We start from the raw sequence: 20,461 nt of genomic DNA, 5'->3' as shown, positions 1-20,461 counted from the left end.
TCCAATGTCATAATTGAGCCCTCTTCTGTGGTGGTGATTCTTCCCGGACCCATCCTCAGCTCCTTCCCATAGCAACACCTGGTCCCCTGGTGTTTCTAGTCCGACACCTATTTGGTGAGACCTCTTGGCAGCTACCTCACCCAGCACCAGACTGATGAGTTGCAAAAATGCATCAGGCATTGGTGTGGACATGAGGAGCCTGTGTCCTATCCCAGTACCAGCAACACTGCATGAACAGGGTATCACCGCAGGGACAATGGCCTGCACATGTAGGCAGGGTTTCTTGGAGGGTTCAGAAGGCAGAGACTGCATTTCAGTTCTCCGAGCATCTCTCTGCCAGGACAAAGACATCACCATTAAGCTGCAGATGAGCTCCTTCTGGCAAGAGCATCCTGCTGCTCTACAGAGCTTATGGACATATCAGGGGAGTGTCCCCTGCTGTGACCTCCACATGTCCTCATGATAAGGGTCACACAGGTACAGAATGACACAGGTGTGGTCATGCAGGCCTGCATGGAACCATGTGAAAATCTGTATGCCCACAGAAAGTCAGGAAACCATCAGCAAGTGGGGACTTTGCTGAGGAGATGCTGGTGACCACACTGGCAGAAAAGGACTGAGGTACCCCAGGGGAAAACCAGGCCACAAATATTCTTCTGGTGACTCCTAAGGACCTGTGGAGACTGTAAAGAAGAAGGGAATGAAAAAAAAAAAGGAGCCCAGCAAAATGGTGTTGAAAGCACTGTTAGTGTTGCAATAGTGTTAGACACTCGCAACAGAGTCCCACTGGCATGCAACACCGAGTAATCATCAGAGAGAGGTGGGATGACAGAAGAAAAGGATATGTCGTGGTGTCCTGAATGACAGTCCTTGGTGCACCAGTTGCAAAACATAAAAGCATTGCCCATTTCTGGACAACTTTGCTACAAAGGAGCCCACAGGAATCACCCAGGTGCACATCACCTGCCTACACAGGATGCCACCAGCACTTGAAGTGAGGCTTCTACCTGCACTGACTTGTGTTCCCTTTGGAAATCCTCAGGCCTTTCATCCTGGCACTTACAGAAGAAGCCTTCATATGGGAAAGCGTGTGGCAGAAGCCAGGAAATGAAAAGGCAGCAGTGTAGGAAACCAGGACACAGCCCATGCCATTAACTGATGTGTTTTACATTCATCATGAGCTTGTCATAAAATTATTGCTTCCACAAAGGGTGCCTGGGCCTGAGGCAGTGCAGGACTCCTATAAAAATCAGCCCAACTCTCTGCTCTCTCATCCACATCTCTCGCCTCCTTCTCCTCAGGAATCAGGTGAGTGTGGAGCCTCTTTTCCTCTTCTTCAGGATCAGGTGTCTTTCCTCAATGTGTGTCTCAGCTGATAGGGTCTGTCCTCACCCTGGGGTGGGAGCTGCTTCTCATGGGAGAGGGAAGGGGAGACAAAGTCTTCTGCAGAGAGAACCTGGGACCTAGTGGAGGTGTCTCCTGGAATTTGAGGTGGGCAACATATTTCAGGCCAGGAGGTACCTTGGTACAGCTGCAGTGGTTGGGTGCAGTGCTGCTTCTCATGATCAAGCCCTCATGCTCTGCTTCCTCCTGCCCTCTCTTCCAGGTGAACCTCTGTCCCAGAGACATGTCCTGCTGCAACCCATGCGTGCCCTGCCAGCCCTGTGGCCCAACCCCACTGGCCAACAGCTGCAATGAGCCCTGTGTCAGGCAGTGCCAGAGCTCCAATGTGGTCATCCAGCCCTCCGCTGTGGTGGTGACCCTGCCCGGCCCCATCCTCAGCTCCTTCCCTCAGAACACCGTTGTGGGCTCCTCCACCTCTGCTGCTGTTGGCAGCATCCTCAGCTGTGAGGGAGTGCCCATCAACTCTGGGGGCTTTGACCTCTCCTGCATTACCAGCCGCTACTGTGGCAACAGATGCCGACCCTGCTAAAGCCGCTGGCAATGTCTTTGGTCAAGAACATCACAAGACCTTGGATCATGGTTCTTTAAAAGAAGATAGTTCTTCACAGCATTGCATTCAAGCCATTGTTTCCTTCTTCCATTCTTGTGTATCCCTCTCTCCTCTGCTGAATATGTCTCCCAAAACCAGTCTAGTGGGGACCTATTGGCCTCCTCCCTCTGCAGGGCAGGCAGACTGACTCCCTGCAGGAGTTTCACTTCATCCTTGTGGCTACCCATAGTGCTTCTTGTGAGCAACCTCCTTTTCTTCTTGAGTCTCATTAAAGTTGTTTTGGATCCAAACCTGGGCCTCTGAGTCCTCCTTTGTTCTAAGGCAAGTCTTCCAGTCTTCTCAGGGAAAAAGACAAAGGAAGAGGAGGGTGGAAATTTCTGCAGTGTTTTTTTTTTTCGCTTGGAAACAAAGTATAATTAATTTCTTATTTTAATGAATAAGGTGACAGGAGTTTATTCTGAGGAATGCTTTGCTGAGTGGGTGTCTCCCCCCATCTTAGCTCTCTTGGGCGAAGACATTGCCAGCTCTCACTCTCACCCAGCGTTCTCTTCTTTCCCAAGAACCCTTGATATGACCAAAGAGTCACCCTGGGCATTTGAAATAGGAAATGAAGAATGAAGTAATTATGAAAACAGAGCACTTAGAAATTGCCACACATCCAGTGAGTTGCAACAGAAGTCAGCAATGGTGAGTTCCAGCGGAACAGAAATGTTGGTCCGAACTATGCCAGGTCCTTTCTCCTCTGCTCTACAATGTACACCTCAGCCCAGCTATGGTCAGAAATTTATCTGGGGTAAGTGGGTTATCTCAGTCAGAAACCAGGGCTGGTTTGTTCCACTGACAGCAACAGAAATCATAGATTTAACCCACCACAGCTTGGTTCCTTCACTCTTGTCTGGGCAGCTGATTCCATCTCGTCATGTACTGGGCCATGGCAAAGGAGAGCAAGATTCTGTAACTCATCTCATTCCCCTGGGCACTCCATCTCTTCCAAGGTGGTCACATGACCCCATGTGACATTATCTTCTCTATGTATCTTCTAACCCTGGTGGAGAATGGCCTCATTCTACTTCCTCCTCACCATACACCATCACTGTTGTGTCAAAAATAATGGAGGCTTTCCTTGTCCTGAGGAAAATCTTTTGTGTTGGGTGCTGGCTGATACAGTCAGTTTGATTTTTTTCTGTCTTCCTGGCTTTCACTGAGTTCATGATCCTCTCAGTGGTGTCCTGTAAATGTGATGTCACCATACTCAAAATTCTCCATTGTAATGCTCCCATTAGAGAGAAAATCTGCTTCCTGCAAATCCTGTTAGCATGGGCATTGGGACTGTGGTCATCTTCATTCAGGTGGAACTTCTGCTGCCTGGCCATTCCACATCAAGAAAACATGGCTGGAATCAAAGTTCCATGACTCAGCCTTTGCTGATCCTGACCCAGGGGCCACCACCACTCTTGTGTATGCATCTTACTGTGCCTAAGGGCTGGATAACCTGTCCTTTGAGGGAAGACTGAAGGAGATAGGTCTTTTGTCCTAGAAGAACTGAAGTCTTGGGGGGAGCTCGTTATAGTATTCTAGTTAGTAATTCTAGTCTTCAAAGAAGTTGAGAGCTCTCTCATCACAAGAAGCCAGATGGAGAAGGGCCAACGAGTACAAGTGTCACTGGGAGAGGTTTCATCTTGAAATTAGAAATATCTTTTTTACATTGAGAACAATCCTTCACGGGAATGACCCTCCAGGGATGTGGTAGAGTGCCTATCACTGCAAGTTTCCAAGGTGCGACTGGACAGGGTGGCAGATAATCTCATCTTGTCTCTCCTATGGAAGACTGAACCATATGATCCTTCATCATCACTTTCAATATTGAGCACACTATGACTCTCAAAATGAGTCCCTTCAGTCATTATGTCATGATATGCCAACCAAATTACTGCACGACTTTCATCTCAAAGAAAATGCTCATTCCAAAAGAGGTTATTTGCTAGTTTGCGGCTGAGGAAAACATGCAGGCTGACCCAATATGTGATAAAGCATGATTCACTTTATTGCCCGAGATGGCGTGCATTTATACCAAAACCATAATTATGCATACTTGTCTTTATCTAACAGGCTAAGCACTAAAAGATTACATTCACTTACTCCCCCTACTTGCAGTTAGCTAACTATGCACATTCTGCACCCTTCTGATTCCTACTTTCTCAAGTTGTTTATCACCTCTTCAAGGGCATGCTGACTCTGCTTTAATTAGTACTTTTCCATTTCTCCTTTTCCCACGGCCTACTAGCAAAGCAATCTAAGGCTTACTTATGTCAACTAAAATGGGCTCTGCTCGTACAGTTGCTCGGTGGACTCATGTCCACACTCCTTGAGCCAGTCCCTGACAGTTATTGCAATTGGGATTGGTATTATTTTGCAGAGAAAATGGGATGCTGCATGGCCAATATCCTCTTCATTTCCAAGACTCGTTTACCTAAAGAGACATCCACTGCAGGCAGGGAATAGCAAAGAGGGACATGAACCTTTGAACTTCTCTAGCAAGACAGTCACAATCAAGAGATATGAGAACCCCACAAAGCTGAGTCAGCAAGTCCATATGAGACTTTCATCTAGAGTGGCAGACACATGTACACAGAGGAGAGTCTTGATTGTCTAGGTCTTGTAGGTGACAGCTCTCTTCTGCAGGGATAGGCTCCATGCTGGGGTCCATTGTCTGGGCCCAGGGTAGAGCAGGGTCACAGGACCATGCTGGGGACTTGCCTTTCTGGGCTTAGGACCAGTACTTTTCCTCTCAGTGTAACTGCCAAGACTGATGCTGTTTACTGCAGAGCCTGGTGTGGGCAGAGGTGACCTCAAGGTCAAGAGGGCCCAACCCTTCACTGTAGTGTGCCCATGTGGTTCCCAGGTGTGTGCAGGGTCTCCTGCAGGACAGCTCTACAATGGCCAGGGACTGCACTGCTGAAAAGATCCTGGCCTGTAAGTGAGGAGCAGTGGTGATATGAGCAGAGTTTGATCTGGCCCTGCCTCAGAGCACTTAGGGACCCAAGGGAGGGAAGGGTCATCTCTTGTGTCTCAGCTGTGTTTGGGTTGGTGCCTGTCCTGTACAACTGCAGATGTCCAGTGCCCAGTGAGATGGATAATGATGTCTCTGCCCTGAAGTGTGGACAGGATGAACATGTGGGAAACCTCACCTTGTCCATGGAGTGCTGTGTGCCTGAGCCATCATTTTGAGCCCAGTAGTGCCTTCAGAATTTGATTTTCTGTCCCCAGGAGCCCACAGGCAATGACATCCAGAATGATTTGTTCTCATCGCTTTTACAGAGATGGAGGTGAGGCTGACTGGTCTGTAGTTTCCTTTTCTATCAACTGGACACCATTAAGATTCACATGGACAGGGTGCTGGGCCATCTTGTCTATCCTGTGGTTTTGACAAGGAAGGTTGGTCCAAGTGATCCCTGTGGTCCCTTCCAACCTGGTATTCTATGATGATGATGATGCAGATGCATGTCTATCGAGCACCTGGGGACTGCCAGGTGCTGAAGGACGCTATGAGGTTCATCTGTCTCTCTGCCTGTGCCCATGTGTGTAAGACATGCAGACTATTCAGGTAATGGAGGGAAGGAAGCAGACACGTGAAGGTGTGGATTGTTGCCAGGAATTGCTGTTTCCAAGCCCAACTCCTGCCACACTTTGGAATGTCCTTTCTGGACATTGACTGTGGAGTAGCCATGAAAGTGTTCCTCAGATCCAAGAGAATGGGCAGAAAAAAAAATCCACTGCAGGACATCCCACCCCCCCATTCCTCCACCTTTTTCCTGCAGCAGACTGGAACAGTTGCCTCGGAAGGAAGAAGAACTCAGAGGCCCAGGCTTGGATGCAAAAAACTTTAATGAGACTCAAGAAGAAAAGGAAACACCACAAAGAGTCATAAAGATGTGTTGAAACTCCTGAAGGGTGTCTGCCTGCCCTGCAGAGGGAGGAAGTCCAACAGGTGCCCACTAGGCTGGCCTTGAAAGATAGAAACAGCAGAGGACAGAATGAGAGATGAAAGTGGAAGAGGTAAACAATGGTTCAAATCTCTGAATGCAATGCCATGAAGCTCTATCTCCTTCAAGAACCATGTTCCAAGGTCTTAGAAGGTTCTTGCCCAGGGATGGTCCCAGCAGCTTTAACAGGGGCGACATCTGCTGCCACAGTAGCGGCTGGTAATGCAGGAGAGGTCAAAGCCCCCAGAGTTGATGGGCACTCCCTCACAGCTGAGGATGCTGCCAACAGCAGCAGAGGTGGAGGAGCCCACAACGGTGTTCTGAGGGAAGGAGCTGAGGATGGGGCCGGGCAGGGTCACCACCACAGGGGAGGGCTCAATGACAACGGTGGAGTTCTGGCACTGCCTGCAACAGGGCTCATTGCAGCTGTTGGCCAGTGGGGTTGGGCCACAGGGCTGGCAGGGCACACATGGGTTGCAGCAGGACATGTCTCTGGGACAGAGGGTCACCTGGAAGAGAGGGTAGGAGGAAATAGAGCATGTGAGGTTGATCATGAGAAGCAGCACTGCATCCAACCACAGAGGACACAAGGCACCTCCTGGCCCAACATACACTGCCCACGTCAAATTCCAGGAGCCACCTCCACTATGTCCAAGCATCTCTCTGCAGAAGACCTTCTCTCCCCTTCCCTTTCCCATGGGAAAAAGCTCCCACACCAGGGCCAAGACAGACTCTGTCAGCTGAGAAACACATTGAGGAAAGACATCTGATCCTGAAGAGGAGAAGAGGCTTCACACTCACCTGATTCCCGAGGAGAAGGAGCCGAGAGAACTGAATGGGAGAGCAGAGCGTTGGGCTGCCTTTTATAGGAGTCCTGCACTGCCTCAGGCCCAGGCTCCCTTTGTGGAAGTAATAATTTTCTGACAAGCTCATGATGAATGTAAAACACACCAGCTAATGGCATGGGCTGTGTCCTGGTTTCCTACACTGCCGCCTTTTCATTTCCTGGCTTCTGCCACATGTTTTCCCATATGAAGGCTTTTTTCTTGTAGTGCCAGGATGAAAGGCCTGAGGATTTCCAGGGAACACAAGTCAGTGCAGGTAGAAGCCTCACCTCAAGTGCTGGTGGCATCCTGTGTAGGCAGGTGATGTGCACCTGGGTGATTCCTGTGGGCTCCTTTGTAGCAAAGTTTCCTAGAAATGGGCAACAGTTTTATGTTTCCGTATGGTGCCCAGGACGGCCATTTAGGACAATATGTCACATCCTTTTTTCTTGTCATCCCAACACTTCTCTGATCATCACACAGGTGGGCCTTTACTGGAAGTATTTCACACTATAGAAACACTAACAGTGCTTTCAGGACAATTTTGCTGGGCTCCTTTGTTTCCCTGCTTTTGTGCAGTCTCCACAGGTCCTCCTACAAAACCAGGAGAATATTTGAGGCCTCCCTTTTCCCTGGGATACTTGAATCCTTTTCTGCCACAGTGGTGCCCAGCATCTCCTTATCAAAGTCCCCACTGATGTTTTCATGGCTTTCTGTAAGGGTACAGATTGCTTCATGGTTCCATGCAGGCCTGCATGAGCAAACCTGTGTCAGACTGTACCTCTGTGACACTCAACATGAAGGCACATGCAGGTCACATCAGGGAACTCTCTCCTGGGGTGTCCATGAGCACCACAGGGCACGAAGTTGCCCTTGCCAGAAGGAGCCCATCTGCAGCTGAATGGTTGTGCCTTTGTCCTGGCAGAGAGGTGCTCAGAGAACTGAAATGCAGTCTCTGCCTCCTGCATCCTCCCTTTCTTACTTTACAGACAGGGAAAAAGTCCAAGAATCCCTACCAATCTGTGCAGGCCATTATCCATGTGGTGATACCCAGCTAATGCAGTGTTGCTGGTGACTAGGGTGGGACACAGGCTCCTCATGTCCATGCTAATGGCATAAGTATTTCTGCAGCTCATCTGCCTGGAGCTCAGTGAGACAGTGACCAATAGCTTGCACTAAATGGCTTTTGAAATAAAGGAACAGATGTCCAGGTGTAACTCTGCTGTGAGATGGAGGAGAAAATCTCTGGGTGGATTGTGAAGAGTCAAAGCGCTTTGAGTGAAATTTCTTTTGATGTTCGAACCCCAGGACTTCCATCTGCCACATAAAAAAACTGAGTCTGAAGCCCCAGAAGCTGTGTCTAGGAGTACGGGTAGATGTGGATTCCAGGTAAGCACCAAAACCATGATGCTTTTTCATCAGTAAGTCAGTAAAAGTCTGTACTTGATCAGAAAGGAACTGTTGTGTACTGACTGCAACCCCCTATTCTGCCTCCCGATGTGCTGCTTAAGAGTGGAGCAAAGAGAGAAGCCTGAAATGATAGAGGGAATTGGAGTCTGAGAAAAGATTTGGGGATGTGGGGAAAGTACTTGATGATATTCTGGATGTTTTTCAGCATCATGAATCTTCCCAAGTTAATGCTCTTTTGCTTCTGATGATAACTTGCACGTAATCCCTCTGTCTTTACTAGGACCTATGACTACTTTCACCTTAAGTTCTCCTCCTGTCCTGTAGAGGAGGGAGAGGACATCCAGTTAGGTGGTTCCCTGGAAGCCAGCCAAGGTCTTCTTAGTTTTTCAACACTTATAGTAATTAGAAGATCCATGTGTGTTTGTTATTTCTATGCTTTATTTCTGCTTTCTCTTTCTGCCATCACAAGACATCTCTCCAGCTATTGCTCCCCTGTGGGGATGGTGAGCCGTGATGTCAATGGACATTTGTGCTTGTGTACCCCGGATATGTGATCCCTTCCCTTTAATGCATGCCAGGTCCCCTCATTCTGGACATGGTGGGAAGCTGAAGATGAGGCTCTGAGCTTTAGCCAAAGTCATTTCTCTTAAAATCCCCTACTTACATTCTCATATCCATGTTCTGTGTCTGAGCCTCCTGCCAATGAACAGCTCCATCCAGACCAAGAGGAACGGCCTCAAGTGCTTATGAGGCTGCTGACCTCTCAGGGCCTCCTGCAGCACTGGGGTCCTCCCATGATGACAACACAAGTTGGGATCACTATCCTTACGGCATGCTCAGGGGCCAAGGGGGAAATTTCCAAGCAGAGATGCAGCAAGGAAAGGGCTGAAACCCCACCAAAAGGAAGCCAAGACATCTGCTGGGGGGAGAGATGGATGCTGTGTAGCAGAGAACAAGGGTTTCTCTGCCTGAGCCCAGGGATCCTCCTGCCTAGCCTGTAGCCACAAAGCCACCTCAGCCCAGCCTCAGCCTCTCTCCATGACCAACAATTTCTCATCTTCCCTTTCCTACAATCCCAATCTCAGAGCAATAATGTATGACCAAGAAGCTGGTGTCAGCTCATTGTCTTTGCAGGCTGGACCCTGTCCTGGAGAAGGGGGAGGAGAAGAGGGAGTTCCCATTCACCTGGCTCCTAAGGTGAAAGTGATGACTGAAATGCTTCAGAGAGAGACCAGTTGAACTGGCTTTTCTTCACGTGGCCTCAGGCCCAAAGGCACACACTGCATAAGCCATGATTTTCCTGCATGGCACGTGCTGCTGTTTCCCTTTATGCTGCCTTTGATTTCCCACTTTATGACAAGGCCTCACAGCGCCCCATCAAAGGTGCTTGGCTAAGAAGTGAGAGTAGCTCTGGAGAGACATTTTGGACAGGGCTGCAGCGGTGTCTCCTGAAGGGGTGAGCGCAAGAGCTTTGCTGGACTTCAGCATGGGCCTGGGGAGGATTTGGACAGAAGAGCATTGCAGTGATGGGGGGCAATTCAATTCAGGGTCCCTGTGTGCTGGCCCTGAGAGAAGCCTGAATTTCCTTGTGCTGCTGCTGCACCTTGAGCTCTGCATTTCACAGAATCACGGAACTGTTGAGGTTGGAAGGCACCTCTGCAGATGACCCCGCCCAATACCTCTGCTAGAGTAGGGTCAGCTAGAGCACATTGCCTAAGAGCTCTATCAAGACATGTTTTGAGTATCTCCACAGATAAGGCTGCACAACCTCTCTGAACTACCTGTTCCAGTGTTTGACCACCTCCATAGTGAAAAAGGATTTTTTTGGAGCTGCAGATGCACAACTGGGATAGGACACAGCAGTAATAGTTCTGTAAGGCAGGCAGAACCCCCGTGCCCCTTTCCACCATTGGTCACTCACTGGAGAGTTCCCAGCTCATGAGGTGTCTCAGTGGAACCAAAAACCCCACAGCTGCCTGATGGGAGCCAAGTATGGAGCAGCACACAGTCAAGAACCCCGGCCCAGCCTGTCCAGATGTTTCCTCTGCTGCTGTGAGATGTTCTGTGCAGGGAATGGGCCACCTCGTAGGCCACTAGACATTTACAGATTGGCTAATGCTAAGACATTTTCTTAAACTGTTACTACCTTAACTCAAGCAATCTTCCCTGTGCAAGAACAACAGTTCCTTTTTTACAGGACAACTGTTTTACAACTTTACTAACATAGAGTCACCACTCTCTATTCCTTCTAAGTAAGGTTCTTGCCTTTATCCTTCCCATGGCCTGTGACCAACAAGTTCCAGCACGTCTCCTTTTACCAATTGATAAGTGCTGGGAGTTTTGCTGAGGCCAGCCAAATCCTGTCCCACAGGCACTGTGGTATGAGCCAGAATGCTTGCTTTTAATAAAAAGATCTTCAGAGAGGAGCCAGTGTGTGGTTTCCCCTGTGTGGTGATGTTACCTGATGCTCGAGTTCCCCTCTCCTTCTCCAGGCCATGGGGCCCGGAAGCTACATCTCCTAGATCTCAGCCATGGCCAAATGGTTAGGAACCCCTGAATTAGTGTCATTATAGGTTTAGAAAGAGACCTTACGGCACAACTGGATTTTTCTAACACATATCTGACACGCTCAAGTGTGCATCAGGATGCACAGAGACAAGTGAATTGCACAAGGCCAGAGATGTGCAAAGAATTGTATAGGTAAAGAGAAACATGGTCTGACCAAAGGCAAACAGGTGTGTGCACAGCAAGGTAGACAAGAACAGGAGTGTGCATGAAGAGAATCACACAGACTGGTACACAATCACGCTAACAGGCACATTATTGTAGATGAGCACATAGCAATGGATGTGACTGAGGAGCTTCTGGGGACATCCCCTCCAGAGTAGGAACAGGGCACTCTAAGCAGGACAGATGTGCTGGCAGCATTGCTCTAAGTGTCTCAGGGATCCACAGACTGTCCAGAAAGAGGAGGAGGCCAAAGAGTTTGCAATTTTCTCCTGAGGGCAGCTTAGAGTGAAAGAGAGATGAAAACATGAAGTGCAGCCCACCTGCCTCTGAATTCCAACAACTGACTGCTGGATCAAGCGGGGAGGCAATCAGAGAGCACATTGCACATGCTAAGAGGAGCCTCTGTGGACAAGCCAAGGATTGCAGGGCTGAGAGCAATTGTGGCCCTTCCTGTCAATAGGATTACGAAAAAAATCTACCGGGTGTCCCCAGGCTGGCACCACCTTCTTCCACTGGACCCCTCTGGTCTTCTGCCCACATTGATGCATCCTTGTTCTGGAAATCCTGGGAATTCTCAGCCCAGCACTCAAAAGAAGCATCCATGAGGCACTGGTCATGACATAACCTTTTAATACATATGCAGCACAAACAACAGCAGGTGCCATGTCATTATCTCAGATGTCTCCATTCAGTAGGAGCATTCAGGAAAATTGTGGTTTTCTCCTCCCCCTTCTCATATAGGATGGGATCCAGTCTTCAAGGGCAATTGAGGTTATATCAGCTCCTCGGTCATTTGTTAGTGCTCTGAGATTGTGGTCATTTGATATGGCAGAAGAGAGGCAGTTTATCATTGAGAGAGGATGATGGTGAGCTGATGTCACTTTGTGGCTACAGGTCAGGCAGGAGGATCTCTGGGCCTGGCTCCTAAAAGAGGGACCCTGCTGGGCTCAGTCAAATAAGCTCTTGTTGTCCCTGCACGGCATCCTCCTCCCTACCCAGCAGGTGCCTTTGCTGTCTAACCTTAAGTAAGGTCACAAGGTGATTGACTGTGTTCATTTTTTTCCATCCCAGCTCATATGGGCTGCCCTGGGCAATGACAGTTAGGAGGATTTTAAGGTGAAATCAGGGGTGTCTTGTTGTCCCAACTCTCTCTGGTCAAGACAAGAACAATGTTGGCCATCCTTGTGGTCACCAAGCAAGGAGTGCTTAATTGTCTAAGCTCACTACACCCTTCAACCAAGACAAGAAGAGACACATAATTCTGGACTATTTAATGATCACCATGTGAGGAACGCCACTTCATTTCTGCTCACTGCACCTGTGATTAAGGCAAGAACAATTGTAACCCAAGTGAGTATGCAAAGGCATCTGGGTAGAAATCACCAGGCAGCCTGGTGGGGTGGGTCTGTACCACCAAACACAGCCACACCGTGCCCTGTGCAGCCTCAGTGCCACATTACACAGGGTTGCAGGGTTGACATGTCCTGTGGAATGCACATGTCCTGTGGAATGCACATCCCCAATTCCATCAGACAGTCACCTCCAAGATAGAAGGTTGTTCACATAGGCCTGCAAGATGATACAAACGAAACTGTAGGGAGAGCACAGATATGAACAGCCCTTGCTCTCTCTTTGCAGTTCATGGACTAGTTCAATTCCATCATGGGATGCAGGGGTAGAACAGTTCTATGGTGGAAGCTCCCTCACCACCTTCTGCTTTTCCCTCCGGCCACTTACTCCAGCCCCTCACAGGAAAAGGATCTTTGTTGGAAGATCTCTGGGTGCACACAGAAAATAAAGCTGCCAGGGAAGAACTGAGGGCCCTTTCCCAGTGCTCAGCCTTGCACAGAAGGGTCACGACCCAGGATGCCGGGAGAGGAGACCTTTACGATGCCCCTCCTGCCAGTTTCCTCCTCTCCTGATGTCTATAGCTCATAGGGAACAGTGTTTGGTGCTTTCACCTCAGAAACCTGGGACTAGAAAGACAGTCAAGATGTTGTGTACTGGCCTCTCTCTAATAATTTGAGAGAGGATAGGCCAGAAGAGAGAGGCAATGAGGGAAAATAGTTAGGGAAAGAAAAGCTGTAAGCCTGCCACTATTTACCAGGTACACGAGCACGAAGACCAGTTGACATAATTGGCCACCATCCTCACAGGGGAACAACAGCAGGAGAAAGAGACTGCTCTTGGCACAGATAGAAAGCAGAAATCAAGTATGGAAGTGGCAAACAATCTTTACCATTATTTCCACAACTGCTACAAAACCAAGAGGACCTTGGCTGGCTTCCAGGAACCCACCCAGCTCGATGCCCTGTCCCTCCTCTATGGGACAGAAGGAGAACGTAAGGTGGAAATTTTCATGGGTCCAGGAACAAACACAGACATTTCTTAACAACTAATGCCAGAGGCAAAATATGTTTATCTTGGGGGAGATTCATTTAATCTATTACCAATAAAAAATAGAATAGGGTGGTGAGAAACAGCCAAAAGAATTTCAAGTATGTTCACAGCATTGGCAACTCTTTTTCACAGACTCATCTTCCCTCCTTCATTCCAGGCATCACTATTTGCTCCACTCTTAAGCAGCACAGTGGGAAGCAGAATAGGGAGTTGTGGTAAATTCACAGAAGTTCCTTTCTGATCAAGTGCGGGCTGTGACTGACCTGCAGAGCAACACCTAGATCCCTGTTCCTTATAGTCCAATACCCATGTGGTGAGACCTCTTCGCTGCTACCTCACTCAGCACAATGATAATGAGTTCCAGAAATGTATCTGACATTGGCATGGATGTGAGGAGCCTGTGTCCCATCCCAGTCGCCGGCAACACTGCATCAGCAGGGTATAACCACAGGGACAATGGTCTGCACAGGTGAGCAGGATTCTCGGCCTTTTTTCCCTGCTTGTAAAGCAAGAAAGAGAGGGTGCAGGAGGCAGAGACTGCATTTCAGTTCCCTGAGCATCTCTCTGCCAGGACAAAGGCACCAACATTCAGCTGCAAACGGGCTTCAACTGGCAAGAGCAACCTGCTGCTCTACAGTGCCCATGGTCAAATCAGGGGAGAGTCCCCAGTTGTGATCTCCACATGCCCGCACGATGAGGGTCACACAGGTACAGACTGAGACAGGTGTGCTCATGCAGGCCTGCATGGAACCATGCAAAAATCTGTACACTCACAGACAGCCGAGGAAACATCAGCAAGTGGGGACTCTGCTGAGGAGATGTTGGGGACCACAGTGGCAGTATTCAAGTGTTCCAGGTAAAACCAGGCCCCAAACATGATCCTGTCATTCCCTGAGGACCTGCAGACAGTGCACAGAGAGGACATGAGGTAAAGGAGCGCAGCAAAATCATACTGAAAACAGGATTAATGTTGCTATAGTGTCAGACACTCCCACCAGAGAACCACAAGCGTGCAACAAGGAGCAACTATGAAGAAGGTGACAGGAGCAACAGAAAAGGATGTCTTGTTGTCCCAAATGGCAGTCCTTGAGCACCAGATGGGAAACATAAGAACATTGAACACTTCCAGAAAAATTTGCCACAAAGAAACCCACAGGAATGATCCAGGTACAGATCACCTGCCTGCCCAGGTTGCCAGCAGGACTTCGGCTACAACTTATGCCTGTGCCTTTCATCCTGGCATTAACAGAAAACTTCATATGGGAAAGAACATGCAAGATGACAGGAAACGAAAAGGTGGCAGTGCAGGAAACTAGGACAGAGTCCATATCATTAGCTGGTGTATTTTGCATTCACCGTAAGCTTGTCAGAAAATTATTACTTCCACAAAGGGAGCCTGGGCCTGAGGCAGTGCAGGACTCCTATAAAAGGCAGCCCAACTCTCTGCTCTCTCATCCACTTCTCTCGCCTCCTTCTCCTTGGGAATCAGGTGAGTGTGAAGCCTCTTCTTGTCCCGCTTCTGGATCAAGTGTCTTTCCTCTATGTGTGTCTCAGCTGACGGGGTCAGTTCTGGCCGAGGTATGGGAGCTTTTCCCCATGGGAGAGGGAAGGGGATGGAAGGTACCACTCTGCAGAGTGGTGCTGGGACATGATGATGGTGGCTCCTGGGATTTGATCTGGGCAGTGTACGTTGGGCCAGGACGTGCCTTCGCTCCACTGTGGTTGGGTGCAGTGCTGCTTCTCATTATCAATTCCTCCTGATCTGTTTCCTCCTGCCCTCTCTTCCAGGTGAACCTCTGTCCCAGAGACATGTCCTGCTGCAACCCATGCGTGCCCTGCCAGCCCTGTGGCCCGACCCCGCTGGCCAACAGCTGCAATGAGCCCTGTGTCAGGTAGTGCCAGAGCTCAACCATTGTCATTGAGCCCTCCCCTGTGGTGGTGACCCTGCCTGGCCCCATCCTCAGCTCCTTCCCACAGAACACCGTTGTGGGCTCCTCCACCTCTGCTGCTGTTGGCAGCATCCTCAGCTGTGAAGGAGTTCCCATCAACTCTGGGGGCTTTGACCTCTCCTGCATTACCAGCCGCTACTGTGGCAGCAGATGCCAACCCTGCTAAAGATGCTGGCAACGTCCTCGGGCAAGAAACTCCCAAGGCCTTGGAACATGGTCCTTGAAAGGAGATAGATCTCCATGACATTGCATTCAGAGCTTTGATCTGTTGCTTACTTCTTCAACTCTCATCTCTCATTCTTTTCCCTGCTGATTCTGTCTCCGAGGCCAGCCAAGTGGGGACATGTTGGTCTCCTACCCTCTGCAGGGCAGGAAGACTGACACCCTGACAGAGTTTCACTGCATCCTTGGGGCTGTCTGTGATGCTCCCTGTGAACCACCTCCATTTCTTCTTGAGACTCATTAAAGTTGTACTGCATCCAAGACTGGACATTTGAGTTTCCCTTTGTTCTGAGGCAACATTTCTACTCTGTTGAGGGAAAACAGTGGCAGAACGGGAGGGTGGGACTCCCTGCAGCAGATTTTATTTTGTGCCCTTTCTCTTGGATCTGAGAAAACATTCATGGCTAATCCATAGCTAATGGCCTTAAGTGATGAAATGGCTCCAAAGGGTGGCAGGAGTGGGGCTGGAAAACAGCAATACCTGGGGAGAGCCTACAGCTTCATCTCTCTCATTCCCTCCCCTCCATTACCTGACCTAGTGTGCATGACCAACACACATGGGCACAAGTCGATACGTATCCCATATATTCCTTCAGCACCTAGCAGGGCCCTGCTGCTCTCCAGACATGCATCTGCACCATCATCATAGAATACCAGGATGAAACAGACGAAAAGAATGTCCTGGACCAACCTTTCTTGGCAAAAGCACCGGCTAGACAAGATGGTCCAGTATCCTGTTTAACTGCATCGTATAGGTTTCCAAAGTTTCAGAATGCAGCACTTCCCCAGAGATAGTATACCAGTGTGTGCTTGTTCTCATCAAGAATAATATTGCTCTGGTGTTCAGTCAGATTCCTCCCAAGAGTGGTTTGCACCTATTACCCATCGTTTCTTCCATGTCACTGCTTGCAGAAAGGGAGTCTCCATTTTCTTTCTAGGCACCCTTGAAATACTGGAGCATGGTGCTGAGCTCCCCACTAAGCTTCTCGAAACTGAACCTATCTAATTCTTTCAGCCTTTCCTTATGCTGCAGATTCTTATTCTGTTGATCATCTTTGTGACCCTTCTCTGTTTAGTGCAGTCCTTGGCGGCTGTAGAGCTGTCCTGCAAGAGACCCTGCTCATCCCTGGGAACCACATGGGCACACCAAAGTGCAGGGCTGTGCCCTCATGGTAGGACATCTCTCCCCACACCAGGCCTGGCAGTAAACAGCACCAGTCTTGGTGGTTACACTGGGAGGAAAACTACTTGTCTTAAGCCCAGGTAGCCAAGGAAGCACGTGGCGCCATGGACCCACTCTGCCCTGGGGACCAGGCAATGGACCACAGCATGGAGTGCCTCAAAGCACAAAGAGAGCTGTCACCTAGAAGACCTGGACAATCAAGACACTCTTCTGGGTACATGTATCTGCCAGTCTAGATGGAAGTCTCTTGTGGACTTGCTGACTCATCTTTGGGGGTTCTCTTTTCTCTTGATCATGACTGTCCTTCTAGAGAAGAAGTTCAAAAGTTCATGTCCCTCTTTGCTATTCCCTGCCTACAGAGTATGTCTCTAGGGGAACAAGTCTTGGAAATGAAGAGGACAATAACCATGCACCATCCTATTTTCTCTGAAAAAAAAAAAAAAAAAAAAAGTGAATCTCAAGTACAAGAAACTCTTTTGGAATGAGGATTTTCTTTGTGATGACAGTGGTGCAGTAGAGTAGATGGCATATTGTGACATCACGATTGAAGGGTATCACTGGGAGTAAAGTGACCTTGAATGATCACCTGGTCCAGTCTTTCATGGGAAGGAGAGACAAGATGAGATTATCTACCACCGTGTCCAGTCACATCCCAATGCCCATGCTACCAGGGATTGCAAGAAGCATATTTTCTCTCTCATGAGAGTGTTGCAACGGAGAAGTTTGCATATGGTGACATTACAATTAAAGGACATGACTGAGAGGATCAAACATCAATATGACTGTGTCACCCAGCAGACAACACAAACTATTTTACTCAAGGCAAGGAAAATCTACATCATTTTTGACACAACAGTGGCGGCGTATCAGGTCTCCACCAAGGAAATATGAGGAGGAAGAAGAATGGAGGTCATTTTCCACCAGGGTTGAGAAGATACATGGAGAAGACAATGGCACATGGGGCCATGTGCCCACCCTGGAGGGATGGGAAGCCCAGGGGAATGAGATCTATTACAGGTGTCTTCTTCTCCATTGCCATGGTCCAGTACATGACCAGAAGGAATCAGAACCCAGATAAAAGTGAAGGGGCAAAGCTGCGGTGGGTTAAATCTACTATTTCAGTTGCTGCCAGAGGGACAAACCACCTTTGTTCCTGACTGAGAGAACCCGCTTACCCCAGATAAAGGTCTGACCATACCAGAGTGAGGTGTGGATATGGACCAGAGCAGAAAGGACCTGACAGAGTTCTGACCAACACTTCTGCTCTGCTGGAACTCACCATTGCCGTGGAATGGCGGATTCCCGCTGCACGTAATTGGGTGTGTGACAGTTCCTGGGTGCATTGGTTTCTTAATTGCCTCATTCTTAATTGCTTATTTGAAATGGCAAAAGTCCCTTTTAGGTCTAATGCAGACTGTTGCTGGAGAATACATCAGGTGTGACTGGGAAGAGCAGAGAATGTTGGGTAAGAAATGCCTATGTCTTTGCCAAAGAGAGCTAAGCAAATAGACTGTCTAAGTCACTAAGTTGACTGTCCCTCAAGAGCAAATCCAGTCAGTTGAATTATGAAAACCTGAAACTGATTTACTGTGGTGTCAAGTGACAAATTTCCACTGCAGGGAGTCCCACCTTCCCCTTGACCCGTATTTTTCCCTGAGCAAAATGGAAGTGTTTTCTGTGAGCAGAAGAGGACTCGGAGACTCAGGATTAGATGCAACACAACTTTAATGAGTTTCAAGAAGAAAAGGAAGCGGTTCACAGGGAGCACCATGGACACACACAAGGGTGTGGTGAAACTCCTGCCGGGAGTCAGTCTGCCTGGCCTGCAGAGGGAGGGAGACCAACAGGTCACAGCTAGGCTGGCCTTTGGAGACAGAATAAGCGGAGGAAAGAGTAGGAGACTTCAGTGAAAGAAGGAAACAGTGGTTCAAAGCTCTGAATCCAAAACCATGGATCTCGATCTCCTTTCAAGGACCATGTTCCAAGGTCTTGGGAGTTTCATGGCAAAAGTACTTGCCAGCATCTTTAGCAGGGGCGACATCTGCTGCCACAGTAGCGGCTGGTAATGCAGGAGAGGTCAAAGCCCCCAGAGTTGATGGGCACTCCCTCACAGCTGAGGATGCTGCCAACAGCAGCAGAGGTGGAGGAGCCCACAACGGTGTTCTGAGGGAAGGAGCTGAGGATGGGGCCAGGCAGGGTCACCACCACGGCGGAGGGCTGGATGACCACATTGGAGCTCTGGCACTGCCTGACACAGGGCTCATTGCAGCTGTTGGCCAGTGGGGTTGGGCCACAGGGCTGGCAGGGCACGCACGGGTTGCAACAGGACATGTCTCTGGGACAGAGGTTCACCTGGGTGAGAAGGTGGGTGGAAACAGAACATGAGATATTGATAATGAGAAGCAGCACTGCACCCAACCACAGTGGAGCCAAGGCACCTCCTGGCCCAACATACACTGCCCAGATCAAATCCCAGGAGCCACCATCATCAAGTCCCAGCACCACTCTATAGAGTAGTACCTTCTATCCCCCTTCTCTCTCCCATGGAAAATGTCTCTCACCGCAGGGTCAGAACAGACCCTGTCAGCTGAGACACACATAGAGGAAAGACACTTGATCTAGAAGCAGGACAAGAAGAGGCTTCACACTCACCTGTTTCTCGAGGAGAAGGAGGCGAGAGAAGTGGATGAGAGAGCAGAGAGTTGGGCTGCCTTTTATAGGAGTCCTGCACTGCCTCAGGCCCAGGCACCCTTTGTGGAAGTAATAATTTTATGACAAGCTAATGGTGAATGTAAAACACACCAGCTAATGGTATGGGCTGTGACCTGGTTTCCTGCACTGCCGTGTTTTCATTTCCTGGCATCTGCTACATACTTTCCTATATGAAATTTTATTCTGTGAGTGTCGGGATTAAAGGCCTGAGGATTTCCAGGTTGGACTCATGTCACTATGTATATCTTTTTAGTTCATGCCCATTGCCTCGCAGATGCTTCTTTTGAAGATTGGATGAGAAATCCTGGGATTTCCAGGGCAAGGATGAATCATTGTGTTCAGAAAACAGGGACTAAAAGCCAGAGGGGTCCAGTGGAGGCAGGCGGTGTCAGCCTGGGGAAATCTGGTGGGTTATATTGTATGGTCTTACTGACAGCAAGGGTCTCAGCTGCTCCAAGCCCTGCAATCCTTGACTTTTCCCAAGGGCTCCTGTGACTGTGTGCAATGACCTCTCTCATTTTCTCCTGGCTCTCTCCACCAGTCATTGGCTTTCATATTCTTAGGCAGGTGGGCTGCAACTCATGTTTCCATCTCTCTTTCACCCTAAGCTGCCCTCAGGAGGAAATCGCAGCCTCTTTGGCCTTCTCCTCTCTCTGGGCAGTCCACGGATCCCTGAGACTAATCAAGCAATGCTGTGAGTGCATCTGCCTTGCTTAGAGTGCCCCATCCCTGCTATGGAGGGGGTGTCCCCAGCAGCTCCTCAGTCACATCCATGGCTATGTGCTGATCTGCAATAATGTACCTATTAGCGTGATTGTGTACCAGTCTGTTTGATTCCCTACATGCACATCCATGTGCTTGTCTGCCTGGCTGTGCACACACCTGTGTACCTCTGGTGAGACCATGTTTCTATTTGCCTGTACAATTCTTTGCGCGTCTCTGGCCTTGTGCATATTTGCTTGTGTCTGTGCATCTCTGAGATTCCTGTTGCACACGCGAGCATGTTGGATACGTGTTCCATGCATATGTGTGTGTGTGCATAGTTGTGCCTAGCCATTCCAAGGCCCTCACTGACACTCCTCTGCTTAAGTGGC

The 20,461-nt window shown here is 49.1% G+C and overlaps 1 protein-coding gene and 1 pseudogene across 2 annotated transcripts; one reads left to right on the top strand and one right to left on the bottom strand.

Moving 5' to 3' along the window:
* Window positions 1–6,119: 6,119 nt before the first annotated feature.
* LOC308050063 (feather keratin Cos1-1/Cos1-3/Cos2-1-like) lies at window positions 6,120–6,425 on the bottom strand (the record flags this gene model as incomplete). The annotated part of the gene is made up of 1 exon (XM_080359989.1): window positions 6,120–6,425. One exon carries the CDS (start codon window positions 6,423–6,425, stop codon window positions 6,120–6,122), a length of 306 nt encoding a protein of 101 aa, XP_080216115.1.
* Window positions 6,426–15,110: 8,685 nt separating this feature from the next.
* Window positions 15,111–15,416, top strand: LOC308050068 (feather keratin Cos1-2-like; annotated as a pseudogene). The gene has a single exon. The product of its transcript is annotated as a feather keratin Cos1-2-like (transcript).
* Window positions 15,417–20,461: the final 5,045 nt, after the last annotated feature.

The sequence above is a fragment of the Nesoenas mayeri genome (genome assembly GCF_963082525.1).
Source record: "Nesoenas mayeri genome assembly, chromosome: 26".
In the NCBI taxonomy this organism is placed as follows: domain Eukaryota; kingdom Metazoa; phylum Chordata; class Aves; order Columbiformes; family Columbidae; genus Nesoenas; species Nesoenas mayeri.
The sequence above is the reverse complement of the archived record's forward strand: the minus strand, read 5'-3'. Positions and strand labels throughout refer to the sequence as shown.